The sequence below is a fragment of the Haliotis cracherodii genome, unplaced genomic scaffold (genome assembly GCF_022045235.1).
Source record: "Haliotis cracherodii isolate W230 unplaced genomic scaffold, xgHalCrac1.p SCAF_8, whole genome shotgun sequence".
In the NCBI taxonomy this organism is placed as follows: Eukaryota; Metazoa; Mollusca; class Gastropoda; order Lepetellida; family Haliotidae; genus Haliotis; species Haliotis cracherodii.
Window position 1 is genome coordinate 56177928 of NW_027266341.1, and position 13154 is coordinate 56191081.

General features: G+C 39.5%; 1 protein-coding gene across 1 annotated transcript; it reads left to right on the top strand.

Moving 5' to 3' along the window:
• The first annotated feature begins 1348 nt into the window (after positions 1 to 1348).
• On the top strand, positions 1349 to 12816 carry LOC139449964 (uncharacterized). Its single transcript, XM_071231579.1, has 5 exons — positions 1349 to 1357; positions 7886 to 8454; positions 8971 to 9387; positions 10216 to 10353; positions 12651 to 12816. The coding sequence occupies exons 1-5, from the start codon at positions 1349 to 1351 to the stop codon at positions 12814 to 12816; spliced, it is 1299 nt and encodes a 432-aa protein (XP_071087680.1).
• Positions 12817 to 13154: the final 338 nt, after the last annotated feature.

Here is a 13154-nt window from a genome sequence, read left to right on the forward strand (position 1 = left end):
TGTGAAATATGGAGGCTAAATTCGTGATTTGATTATAACGGCTTCTTTCAATTGATGTCATTTTTTTATGTCCATATTCGAGGATAACCTAAACGTTACAGTTGCTGTGACACAGCCTTTAGCAATTCTCCGATAGAAGCAATAAAGAGAATAGCATGCATGAACATATGCTAATATCCTCCGATGTCACATTAAGAGAAATCTGTGACTTTTATTAATGCATATTCCATATTTTAGACGGTTTTTTAAATAAAATGTCTACCATGTCATAATAGTTTAATCAGACATGTTGCAGTCTTGGCAATGTCTTCCTTGAATATATAACAATAATTTCTCAAGAGGAATACATTACCTTTATATATGTACTAGCTATACTGATCTGCTTTGAATGGAAGCAAATGTCATTATGATTGGCGCTGTGCAAAATTGATTTTGTAATTTATCCTTATCTAATTTCAAGACATGAAACAAAGATTTCTTGATGTTATCGACATAGCATAGACCATCATCCCCAGAGACTTCCTGTGTCAAAAAGTCACTGTCAGTGAACTCTATATGACTCATTGCATTGTGGACATCTCCTGTGTGTCACTTGAAGGGCGTCTTGACTCAGGGCAGTCTTATGGAAGACATTCAAGACTCTCTTGGATTGCCTGCTAGTTTTATGAAATAAAATGAATCTCGCAGTTGAAGAATACAAGTGTACCTACAAGTGCACAAGGAAACAATGTTAGCTTCACACGGCGTGGTAATTACAACCAGCGTCTTGGGTTAGGTGTAGGCTACAAACAACACTCATTAAAATAAATTCATACTGTTTCATAGGATCACATCAAGAACTGAATTCAAATATCGGAATCTTCTTGCAAGACGCCGATGTTCGCATTTATTATCCTAGACCCCGCTGGTTGCATTGTGGAGCTATTCAAATCAACTGTTCGTCTGGGGTAGATATGGAGATGAAAGATGACACAACCTCTTCACGTGCATCGTTATAACGTATTCGCCATTTTATATGTCGTTCTCCTTGACCCTGCGTGGACATTAAACAAAGACAGATCAAATAGCTGCGGATGTGGGGTCGCTCCTTGTCATACCACATGGTGATTATTTACTACCTTCAGCTATAGCACATTGTCATGTAATCATTTAACCCATAGAAACTACAGCAACTAAGTTCAGGAAACGTCATTTATGTCTAGTTTAAACAATAAATTTATTGGAATGATTTCATTTAAATCTTAAAGTCGTTAATGTTGTATGTATGGTGTAGTCATTGTATTGGCGTAAGGACTAGAGGTGTGTCGCTACTGTCGATAGAGGTCGAGTCTAATCTAGCTGCTCTGAAATGGAAAAGGTATGTTGGATTCTTGTTTGATTTAAATTGATATTTAGTGAAATTTTTGTCATTTTAATTATATCATTTGTTTTAAAATGATTATGTCATCTAAAAAACAGGCATTTCTACATCTCAGTACGATTATTAATAAACTAGTAATGAACAATGTCGTAAGGTAAAACATCTGTTCCTAGTCGTCGGACGGATGAAACAGAAAGGGGTTATCTAACATTTTCGGCAAGGTTTAGCTGACCTTGTGATTACCGAAATTTCATCTACATTTTACGCCTGTGATAAAACAAACGCATCTAAGGGGGTACTGATGTGCAACCTCCCACCATGCGGATTATGGGCTACCCGCTTATTCAATTGACATAAATACGGTTAGTAGGCTTCCATTCAAGAACATTGTAGTGCATTGTTGTCTGGAGAGCTCACGGAGTAAGTCTCAGTGTTCTTGAAGTCATCCACAATGGGCGTAAGTAAACCTATGTGTCTTTTATGTCTATTACCTATATTCATTGCAGTCATTGTTGCTGCTGCTGGTATTAATAACTGGTACCAATATTAATGATTACCGGATGAAAGTTTCGCAAGTGTGACATAGATTTACCAAAGCTAGGCTTGTATAAGCTCAATGTCATGATTAAAAAATCATTAATTTTGATGTGTATCATCCACATGCATAGCTTGTGAATTTGAACCCATATTCCATATGACAACACCTGCTTTTACCACCAGTAAAACATCAACATTAAATGTATTTATCAACTTGTCCTTTCTGAAATGATTGTTGCTATGGGCGGACTTATGAAACACAGTTATTCAAGTTTAATGTAAAGATTGGTTCATTAAGCTTTGCAACGTAACCAAATACAATTGTGGAAGTGCCTCGTCACGGGAACTCGGATACGGGAAGGAATGACATACTTATAATACTTTCAGTATCATATTCCGTGGTAAGATTTTAAGTTGAAAGATATCAATTCAAGGCTGGTTACCGAAGACAACTGACCATAAATACATAAAATTAATGTTGTAATGATTTTGTTGAATCAACGCATAGTAATACCAGAGAGGTATTGTCATTGTTTTCACCAGGAACAGTCTATGTAGGATATCATAATTTCACAACTATGAATTAAAAACTCCTGGTCCCATGCGCATCCATCTCTGTCACAATATAAAAAGAAAGTTGAAAGCAACAAATATTAGTAGAGGAGTGACAAGAAACGTCACGACATGGCAGCTACATGTACACATGGTCTTTAAAATCAGTATCCATGGGCTTTCAGTGTTTTTGTGACTGGTAAAGTGACTGAGTGAGTGAGTGAATTTGGTTTATCGCCGCTTTTAACAGTATTCCAGTTATGTCGCGGCGTGTCAGCTTAAAGTTGGAGGAAAGCCCGAAGTGATGCAGGTCTCAGACGTTTACCACTTCGGTGAAACCCACGAGCACGGGTATGGTGCTGACAAACCTAGAAACATAATCTGGCCCCACCGCGATTCGAACCCACAATCATAGGTTTCTGGCGTGTCCAAGGGATGCAACTCTGCACAGTGAATCGCGGCGCCTTAGACGACTGGGCCACCCTGTGATTGGTAGAAAAGAGCCCACCAACTATTTTTGAGGATGTAATGAACTAAATCTTACAATAGTTCAAGCAACTAAGGTTTGTACTGTGGAGCTTTAGAATACTAGTGTTCAGCTATCATTATATTGAGTGACATTGAGTGTTTACTGCTTTGTGAGTGAATGAGTGGTTAAGCATAGTTTTATGCCACTTTTAGCAAAATTCCAGCAATATCACAGCCGATGCGTCAGAAAAGGGTTTCACACAACAATCTACCAATATGTTGAATCGAACCCGCATTTCCGGCGTGACGAGCAAATGATTTAACCTTTAGGCTTACCCATCGTCCAGACAAAATCATGTGTCGTATGTACCAAACAGATCTGTCAGCCATCTTTACTCAACAAGCAAGAGCTTTTTCAGTCATACGTCTAAACATGTTAGAAAATACATCTAACTAAATATTCAAACTCATCCACTCTCTGATAATGAAGATTCGTTTGAACCAATCTGTAACTTCTGAATCAGTATTCTATCGTGTTATTGTTGTCAAAGTTTCCTATTTCTTAATCTGAAAATAACATTTCCGCGTGGGTGGTTGGTCTTATAGATTCCTAGCGGATGTAAAGGTAATGCAATGGGCTCCACTTCGAATACACTTTAGCTATATACGGGCATGTCAGTTTAATGTGAGAGGAACAGACAGTGTTAGAAGCGTACCACGCGTACGATTTTGGTAGCTACAGACCACGGATAATAATAAGTGCAAGTCTTGGATTCGAGCATACGATCAATAGATCCTGTTGCGGCTGATAAGACAACTGTGATCATTACTTTAGAAATCCTATTATGTTATAGCGATATCCCTCACCTTGTCTAAAAGCAGCTCTTGTAATATTAATGTCCATTAATGACTGAATACTGACCGATAATGAAATTTTAATGTTCCATAAACTATGGGTGTTTGTCAAGATCGCCAACAAACCATCCCATTAATATTTGTTTCCTAGGGCTGAATATGTACTACTGAATAAGTAGCCCATCCCATCATGCCTCACAGTTGGAGACCAAGGTCTACATTGTTATGCCACGTCAAATGAATTACTTTCGCCACATCCAACGAGCTGGAAGAGATTACTTTTGAATTAAAAGAAGACGTTCGCAAAATTAAAAATTATAATAATTCATTTTAGCACATAGTTATCTTTGACAACTGAATGGATCGGATGAGAAAAATACGACAGTGAGCGATTTTTTCTTGTGTTTTTTTGTAGCATGCCACAGTTTAATGTTATTGCTGGCGTCAAAATGCTAATTTCGTGCAACATTACTTTGGATAAACGACCACTGATTTCTGTGTTTATGCATTGCACGGATAGACACTACATGTATATCGATTTTGAAAATGGCTTACTACTGGTACACTTATGTAAATATAAGCAACAAAATCATTTACATAATTTTACGAGATATCTCCTAAATTCTCAGAGCTGATTTTATGATTCAGACAGTATCATGAGCGAGTGTTTATGAATCACTCTTAAATAGTGACGAAACCAGGTGTTCGCGAAAGGGTGAACGTATCGGTAGCACCCGTCACAAACTCATGCAAAGGCAAGTCAAATGTTCACTATAGGACTATAGGAATATATATATATATATATATATATATATATATATGTGTGTGTGTGTGTGTGTGTGTGTGTGTGTGTGTGTGTGTGTGTGTGTGTGTGTGTGTGTGTGCCCCATATATACATATACACCTTGACATAATTGTATAAAAGACTTAATTCGTTCCCCAAACTGAAATACATAGGGACCACCTGACCACCTGATCTAAGTTAAGTCACACCGGACCACAAGCAAAGGGTTCCCGGGCTTTCAATCAGTTTATTCGGTAATAAGGCCCTCGGGTCCACGTACAGAGTCTTTGTTTCACATCAAGTGCTGCATAAAATAATATTTACAGGTAAGAAGAACGAAAACAGATAGCATCTGTAACATAATTGGCTAAGTTCTCAAGACCGTTTACATCACAATAGTTTAATATTCTCACTAGTATGTCTTTACGATATATATGATAAAGTCTTAATGTGGGAAATATCTTGAGCAAATATCTTCATAAATGGGGCAAACAAGAAAGAAATTAATTTCATTTTCAACTGCCCTTAACTTGCACAATGGACAAAACCGGAGTGTCTAATCGCTGCCATCCCTCCTTCCTGTGTTATGCATCATTCCCAGTTCTCCAATACGTAAAAGGATAAACATACGTTGCTTTTCTTTGGATAATACATTTAATATATACGGTTCAAGTGATAATGATGTCTTAAAAATGAAAACAGTTCTAATTTCGGGCATCCAGACACTTCAGAATACATGTTTGTGCTTGACAGTCCTTAACCCTCAGTATAAACTCACTTATAAAATATTCAGGATCAGCATGGCCAGTCCCTCACGTACACAGGGTTAGCAAAGGGTATAACTACAGTCAATAATATAGACTACTCAAGCAGTTCCTTCACAGTATGCACTGGTTTGTAAAAAATAAATCATTCCTGTAAACTACGTGAGGTTAATGTCAAGTTTGTACCACCCTACAGGTTACACACAACCAAATGTTTTCCCATAGACTTCTATAGTAACGTTATATTTTTTTTAAATAACTAAGCATTCAACAGCTATTACCTGTATGTGTGTGCACAGTTTGGCCTTAGAGCAGCAATAACAAAAATAAAAAATGACTAGCTTAGCCAGCTCCTTTTCAGAGTACCGGAAGCTAAACACACCACCCCCAGTTTCGCACCACATGTCACCTACTTGAAAATAGCTGTGGTCACATTCAGCATAAGTCATCATGTTGAAAAAGACAGAACTAAATATAGAAAACCATGGTCAGTTTTAATAACTGGATGGATGTACATTTGAAAGACATACAAATCTTACAGAATATCCTCCAATCACAGCCTGCAGATATCTCTCGATCTGTACTGAAGGCTGAAGGCACTACGAAAACCGCACTGTCCAAACTGGTTCTGATTTGGTGTAGTAGAACTTAAAGGCATAATTATTCTTCAGAGCCGACTAACGGGATCGGGTGGGCAGGTTCGGTGACTTGGTTTGATGCATGTCATCGTGTCTCAGATGCGTAGATCGATGCTCATAATGTCAATCACTGGATTGTCTGGTCCAGACTCGTTTATTTACAGACCGCAGTCATACTTCTGAGTGCGGCGTTAACAAACAAACAAATATAACAACCTTTCCTTTAAAGTAACTGCCCTGATTCACATGTAAAAGTGAGATTGTTTTGTGTGTGTCTTCGTGTACTTTTGTCATGGTTATGGGACATCAAAGTGGTACGACAAATTTAATGTTAATTTAGGACAACTTCCATATGTGTAATATATATTTGATATTAGATCCGCACTGTTAACATCCTACCAGTATTCACTTTACGACCAATACCTTCAAATGGCCAATGCGGATCTGTAAAAAATGACAAGAAAAACATTATCGACAAAGGAAACTATTTGTTTTGTTGACTTTAATCATAAAACATGTTTCATCCCAAATGTCACGGAATAAAAATTCTTGAGTAGTACATTAAAAATCCCACCTGGGGCACTGTTTAATGTTTATCGTCATTTTACTTGTGTCAAATGAATATTTAGATCCTTATGTATGTCGTTAGCGGCTGTGAGAGACCATTAATTCCTTTGTCGCCGTCTCTGCAGTTAGGAGTGGCGATCCGTTCAACATTTAACAATCGCTTTGATATAGTGTTGTTCCTTTCTGAAGAAGGAAATGAAAGATTCTTCTTGTCTGTCAGAAGCCTTTGAATATAAGCAGCACAGGACAAATATTTCCCCTTGGCTCTCAAATGTTTTTTTCAATCCATTATTTAGAAATCTATCAAGAAATTGTAATACTCATAAATCCATCTTATGCACATTGTACGCTCGTCACGTCAAAGAAAAGATCTTAGTATGTGAGTTAGAAATACGTCAGCCCGTATTGTATTTATTAAATGTCATTAACACGAAAACACAATAGAAATTCTTTATAAATTTTAGTCATGCTTTCATATCGTTATATTGAACATGTCACTTTCATTGATTGTTTTACGCCGCACTAAGCAATATTCCAGTTGTATGACGGAGGTTTGTAAATAATCAAATCTGAACCAGACAATCCAGTGATTAGGATACGATGCCATGCCAGCACATCGTCCAGTCTGAACGCACGATCCATTTTGTCGCCTCTGACAGGCACATGTCGCTGTAAACTTATAGTCTTACCCGGAATCCTTACGGGTCGATTGAGAAAAAAGGGTTTTACATCGCCGTAGGCATCAAACTCAGATCTTCGGCGCGACGAGAGACCTCTTGTACCACTAAGCTCCCGGCCGCCCGACAACATAATGATCTGATGACTCCGTCCCTGGGAGCACACGTTTCGATCGAATAGTTATTTGTGACTATTAATTGTCATTTCAAAATGATGAATGTGTTGAATGTCGTCATTTTAGATAAATGCAATGCAAGTCTATTGATGTAATAACCTTACATGACGTTTTTAACAACAAACGAACATGATTTTCTTAATCCACGCACGAAATGAACTCATTTTTTTCAATATTGACATGAATATTTTTTCTCAAGATTAATGACTCCCAAAGCATATCCGTGCAGTGGTTTAACTCGTATTACACTACTGTAAGTTAAGAACACAGGTCGCAAAATATATCGGATGATCCGATTAATAAAGTTTCACTTATTTGTTTAAGATAAATTAAAATAGGTCAACATGCATTGTATGCCGATCACAAGCTAAGGTGGGATTTTCCTTAATTCGACTGTATGGTGGTTTTTTTTAAGTTGTACTTTATTGCTTTTCGGCGACTAAATTGGATCGGATGGTGCGGCTGGTTGATGGTGGTCATGATATCAACCACTGTTTGTACTTTCAGTCACGTATTGCAGTGGTTGTTGTGATGCTGCTATGTCTTGCTGCATCTGAAGAAGTTCCTCCAAAAGTCGCCGTCCTAGAAGAGGGACATCGGTCAGTCATCAGCCCCCATACCCTCCCAGTCACAACCTACACTGATCCTGGTGCACCCGTCGAGAAGTCCCCACCGCCGTTTGCCGCCCCGCCTCCTCCTCACATCTACAACAAGGCCGTGACTACAAATGGCAGCGTCGACCACGTGGTTGCTGCCGATGATGTAGGTTCTCCAACCATCAATGCTCCTGATCAAGTTGCAGTTCCTGCCGCCCCCGTGTCTGTACCTGCCGTCTCCGTTTCCGCACCCGCCCTCGCCGTTTCTGCACCTCAACACGATTCTCGGACCCCAGAAGCTCAACCTCCTGTCAAGGCTCATTCAGATCCACCCAAGGCTGAGCGACAATACTCCAACACAGGGAACTCGTTGTCTTTTAGTTCATCTGCTGGCGACGGACCTGGCAAGAGGCAGTGCTCTTTTTCCGTGTCGACCCCAGACAACTTCCATGCCTCAAGTGATGGTTTTGGCTATCCAACGTAAGTAATTCAAATAAGCGTTTTGGTATTAACTATTAGAATGTTTTTTGCATAGATAATGTGTATCTTTCAACATTAGATTGTATGTATCATCTAAAGGTTAATGTGTATGCATGTACTTGAGAATATACTCTTCAGCGGCAGATGACAGTTGACAAGAAACATATTCTATTGTGGAACGACACATTTACTATACAAGTAGTATTCAATAGGGCACTGCCAAGAGGAAATAAAAAAATAATAAATTATATTAGATTATAAGAACGATATTACCTTGTATCTGTCGTATTCAAAGACAGACAATGTAGATAGTGAGCAAACTGTTTTAGTTAGGTTAAGCCTGACGCCGAAGTTGACGCTAATGTTTGCCATTATAATAAGTAAATGTAACTGTGACGGTTCCACTTCACGTAAATTTATGAATTACATATTTTGAGGAAGAGTATTTACTAGACCTTATGTGTATCACTTCTAAATGCCTTTCAAAAACCTGATACATATTTTGCTTTTGTATAGGTTTATGGTAGAGGGAGCCTTCAATGATAACCAGCTGGCAAAGGGAATTTTCACTAAATATTTGGGACACCCAAACACTGGACTTAATCTACCTGGCGTCTCAGCAGCTGCCAGAGAAATAGGGATTCCAGGCTTTGGTGGGAACCATGTTGATGGATTGTCTTCCCTTGGAGATAGAGGCCAGGGTAACCATGGTGAACCTCATGGTTTTGACGTCAACGGCATGTTCAACCAGATCGGTAAAAGCGTGGACAACAGCAACATCGGCGACTTCCAGCACGCCACTCCACAATTTCCTGACAACGTCATTCAACCAGGGCGTGGTTTTGGGTTCAATCCTCTGAGGTCAAACATTCAGTCCCGGGACCCCTTTTCTAACTTTGGGGGACTTCCGTTCAGGAGGAGAAGAGAGGCCATGTACGCTGAGTATAGATACTTATCTCAAGGCTAAACCTCACATAGGGATTCAGTGAGTGAGTGAGTGAGTGAGTGAGTGAGTGAGTTAAAGTTTAACGTCACATCGGCAATATTTCAGCCATATCCGGACGACATAGGGATTAAGGGTAAAAATGGGTGCCCTGTATCCATTTTTGTCTACACAGGATCGGATGGGCACAATGTGTTGAGAGCAGTGGGGATTCCGGGGAATTGGTGCCCGAGAAACTATGTTTTTCGTCAAAGGCAACTTCGATCGAGTGGTCATGTTCTGTGACTTGTTGATTGGGTGTTATCGTATTCCGACAGCTTATAATATAGATGAACAACAGCTCCAGACTCGATAGTTTATAGGGCACCGTCATATATCTGGAATATTGCTGAATGCGGGGTTTTAAATCAAACAAACTATGTTTTTTAAACCCGTGTGTATGCGCATCTTCGTGCCAAAATGGCGTGGGTCGTTGTTCTTGTAGTCGATCACCAGCTTGCCTGGTCAAGATTCGATAATGTCGTTATAAAACAACACTATTGTCGCAAAGATAAGACACAAGATGTAGTATCTCACTCAAGCAGTAAAAGAATTTTTGCTTGGTTTTGAAAGTGATGAAATTTAAATTTAAACGATACATATTCTTCTAAGAATCTTCTTTGTTCCACGCCAGATACCCAGTAACATTTTTAGAATACCCTGTCAAGGAAACGCTTTTCCATATTGAAGTGACAGTTGCACATGACATGCGTTAGTTAGGGTTCATTTAATCACTAGTGTTATGTCTCCCATCTACATGGTTAATGTTCTGTTTCCAGTCCATCTGGGCTTGGCGGAAATGAAGTGCAGTCCGTGTGCCCTTTTACCAGTGACTACATCCGCAGCTTCAAGAAGTACAACACCGTCTGCTTTGTCTACAAGCCAGAGATGCAAGGTCACAAGGTCGCCAAATGCGGGTTAGTAAGGGACAGTCCAGCTGATAGTCGTGGGGGAGGGAAAGGTGCTGGGAATTTGCTGGTGTCAAGAATTATATCAGTCACAGCTTTAGGCCGGCCATACACTGTGTCACAGGAAGAGCCAAAAATTGTTATTTTGTCTAGTCTTTCAGGACATACAGCGTGCCAATCGACCAATTTATGATGCAAATATATTTTACTAGTATTTCTTTAAGTAGCTTTAAGTTAAGATTTTCGCACTTTTATAGCGACGTGGTGTGTGGCTGCCGGACCAATGCCAATTTCACAAAGCTAGCCCACTTAGATACCACGCCGCAGTTTAACATTAAAACCCAACTCAGACACAGTATACTGACTCCAAGCCGACCAGTCCTTATTTTAGCCCCTTAATGCCGAGCGCCATCTGTGTGAGTCTTTGGGTATGACGCGGCCGATGATCGAACCCCCAACCTTCCGCTCTCCGGGCAGACACTCTACCATTAGACCACGGGGGCGGTCCGAGGACAGGCTGAAGAGGGACCAGTGTCCCCTTGGCATAATTTGTATTCTTCTCATGTATTCTGGATTACATCCCAATTAAGTATTCTTCCGTTTTCATCCCCGCCCTTGATTGGGATAGTATATAGTTTCGAACGTAATTATTTCTTAACTTCGAACTGTAGACTATACCTTACTGATATTGCTATTTCGGCGAGTGAGACTGCACTGAGATCGGCATACCAATTACCAATCTTCGTTCGCATTATATACTTGGCTGTTCATATATTTAAACACAAAGATGGAAAAGATTTCATTCTAATATATTTGTCTTCAGCAAATTGTTATAGTTTTAGGCGGGCGATCGGGTAGCCTAGTTGTGAACGCGTTCGCTCGTCACGCCTAAGACCCTGGTTCGATCCCCGTCATAGATACAATGTGTGAAGCCCATTTCTGGTGTCCCCCGCCGTGATATGGCTGAAATATTGCTAAAAGCGGCGTAAAACCATACTCACTCACTCACTGTAATTTTAGGCAAAAATGTCTGTTAGTATGAGTGAGGATTTTTCACGTGACATTGTGGCAATTCTAGAGAAAATAAGTGTGGCGTTAGTACCGTATATAACTGCTTATCATACGAGTATTATATGTACCTTTATTTGTATACTGGTAATAGTTTTCACGGTGTTCTCTAATACCCCGTTCACATGCACAACATTTACTAACGTAAGTAATTTTACACATGTGTAACTATACATACATGCGTATATGTAAATTTACTAGGCGTTCACATGAAAAGCATCTTAGGTGTGTTAATAAAGTATTAATTTGTGTAAGGCACGCACATTCTTCAGTCTATTCACGATTTTCAACACAAAACAGGTTGTTTTCCAATCGAAATTTTTCGCGTGAAGCAACATGTGTTTGATTTAATTTGTACACAAAGTTTTGTTTCCTTCAAAACAAAAGAAAACTCCGTCCGCTCAACTCTGTATAAACACATAAAAGTGACAATTTTGGTGTTGGCAAAAGAACAGATATTATTTAGATCATCCTCTTACGTTGACATAAACGTTCACATTGCATCATATACACACAGTGCAAATTTACATTAATTTTACATTTGCACCTGCTCCAGACATGATGCAAATTTGCTCCTGGTGTAAATATACACACACGAGTAAACGCGTTCCCGTGACAAGTATACTCACGCATGTATTTCTACACACGTATACACATAAACACACATGTGTATAGAGGCGCATGTGAACGGGGTATAAGTTCAACATTTACATGATGATCTGCGTCAGTGTACGTTGATAAGCTAAAGCACGATAAAACCCCGTTAATCCGGATATATCCTTTACCATTGAAATCGTCAATTTCTGGATTACCGAATCATTGTTACGGAGAAGATTATAGTAGAAGCGAGTTTATGGGTTTATCGCATCTTTCAGCACTATAATATAAGTTCCTTCCCAACAATAAATGGTCCACAGAGAAGGTTTTCCGGATTAACGGGATCCGGACAAATTTTTCACCATACTGTGAAGCACTCGTATTCAGGAGTCTATTTTTCATTATAACCTATCATAGTCAGGGATACTTGTCCCTTCGTATATGTGTAGAGGTCACTCACAATAAATGTCCGGAAGACGTGTTTCCGCATAAGCAGGGCTCGGACTAACGGGGTATCGCAATATATAATGTGAATGTAGCTATTGACAAAGCCTTGTCGCGATACGGCTGAAATATTGCCGGTGTGACGTTAAATCTGAACTCACTCACTCATTGACAAGGTGATGATGTCTGTGTTGCAGCCAAGAACAGTGCAGCCACTGCGGGACAGGAGCCGGGAAGTGTGTGGCCGAGCAGATGTCAGGGTGGCTGTGGGCCTACTGTCAGGCGGGACCTTCCGCCAGGAAGCTCAGCTTGGAGTACATAGAGTACCCCGCCTACTGCGTGTGTAAGACCATCACATGCTAGAGATGGTGCTGGATGATCAAACTGCGATTTTGTGCAACGAAATATGGAATTTCGTGGAGTGTACTCCAAAATATTTATTAGTATTATACCATAAGGTCACACATTAATGTTTTCGCTTCCTTGTCAGAAATGAGTTGCCGGTGAAGAGGTTTAGAATTTACAATTTCTTCATGTCACAACTTCTCTAGGCTTATTTACGAGTATGCATATTTGTGATACACATTGTCCAAGTATATATTTAACAAACAGGACATCGATAAACATGACGAATTCATAGAATTTAGTTCCCAGTTTTCTTGATAGAAGGTAGTTTTTTTAAAATATAGTTCTTCATTAAT

Bases quoted from the DNA above. Each gene is read 5' to 3' on its own strand.
- LOC139449964 (XM_071231579.1), top strand. The intron at 9,388-10,215 runs GTACGCTGAGTA...TTCTGTTTCCAG, and splicing joins AGGAGGAGAAGAGAGGCCAT to TCCATCTGGGCTTGGCGGAA. The intron at 10,354-12,650 runs GTTAGTAAGGGA...TCTGTGTTGCAG, and splicing joins CACAAGGTCGCCAAATGCGG to CCAAGAACAGTGCAGCCACT.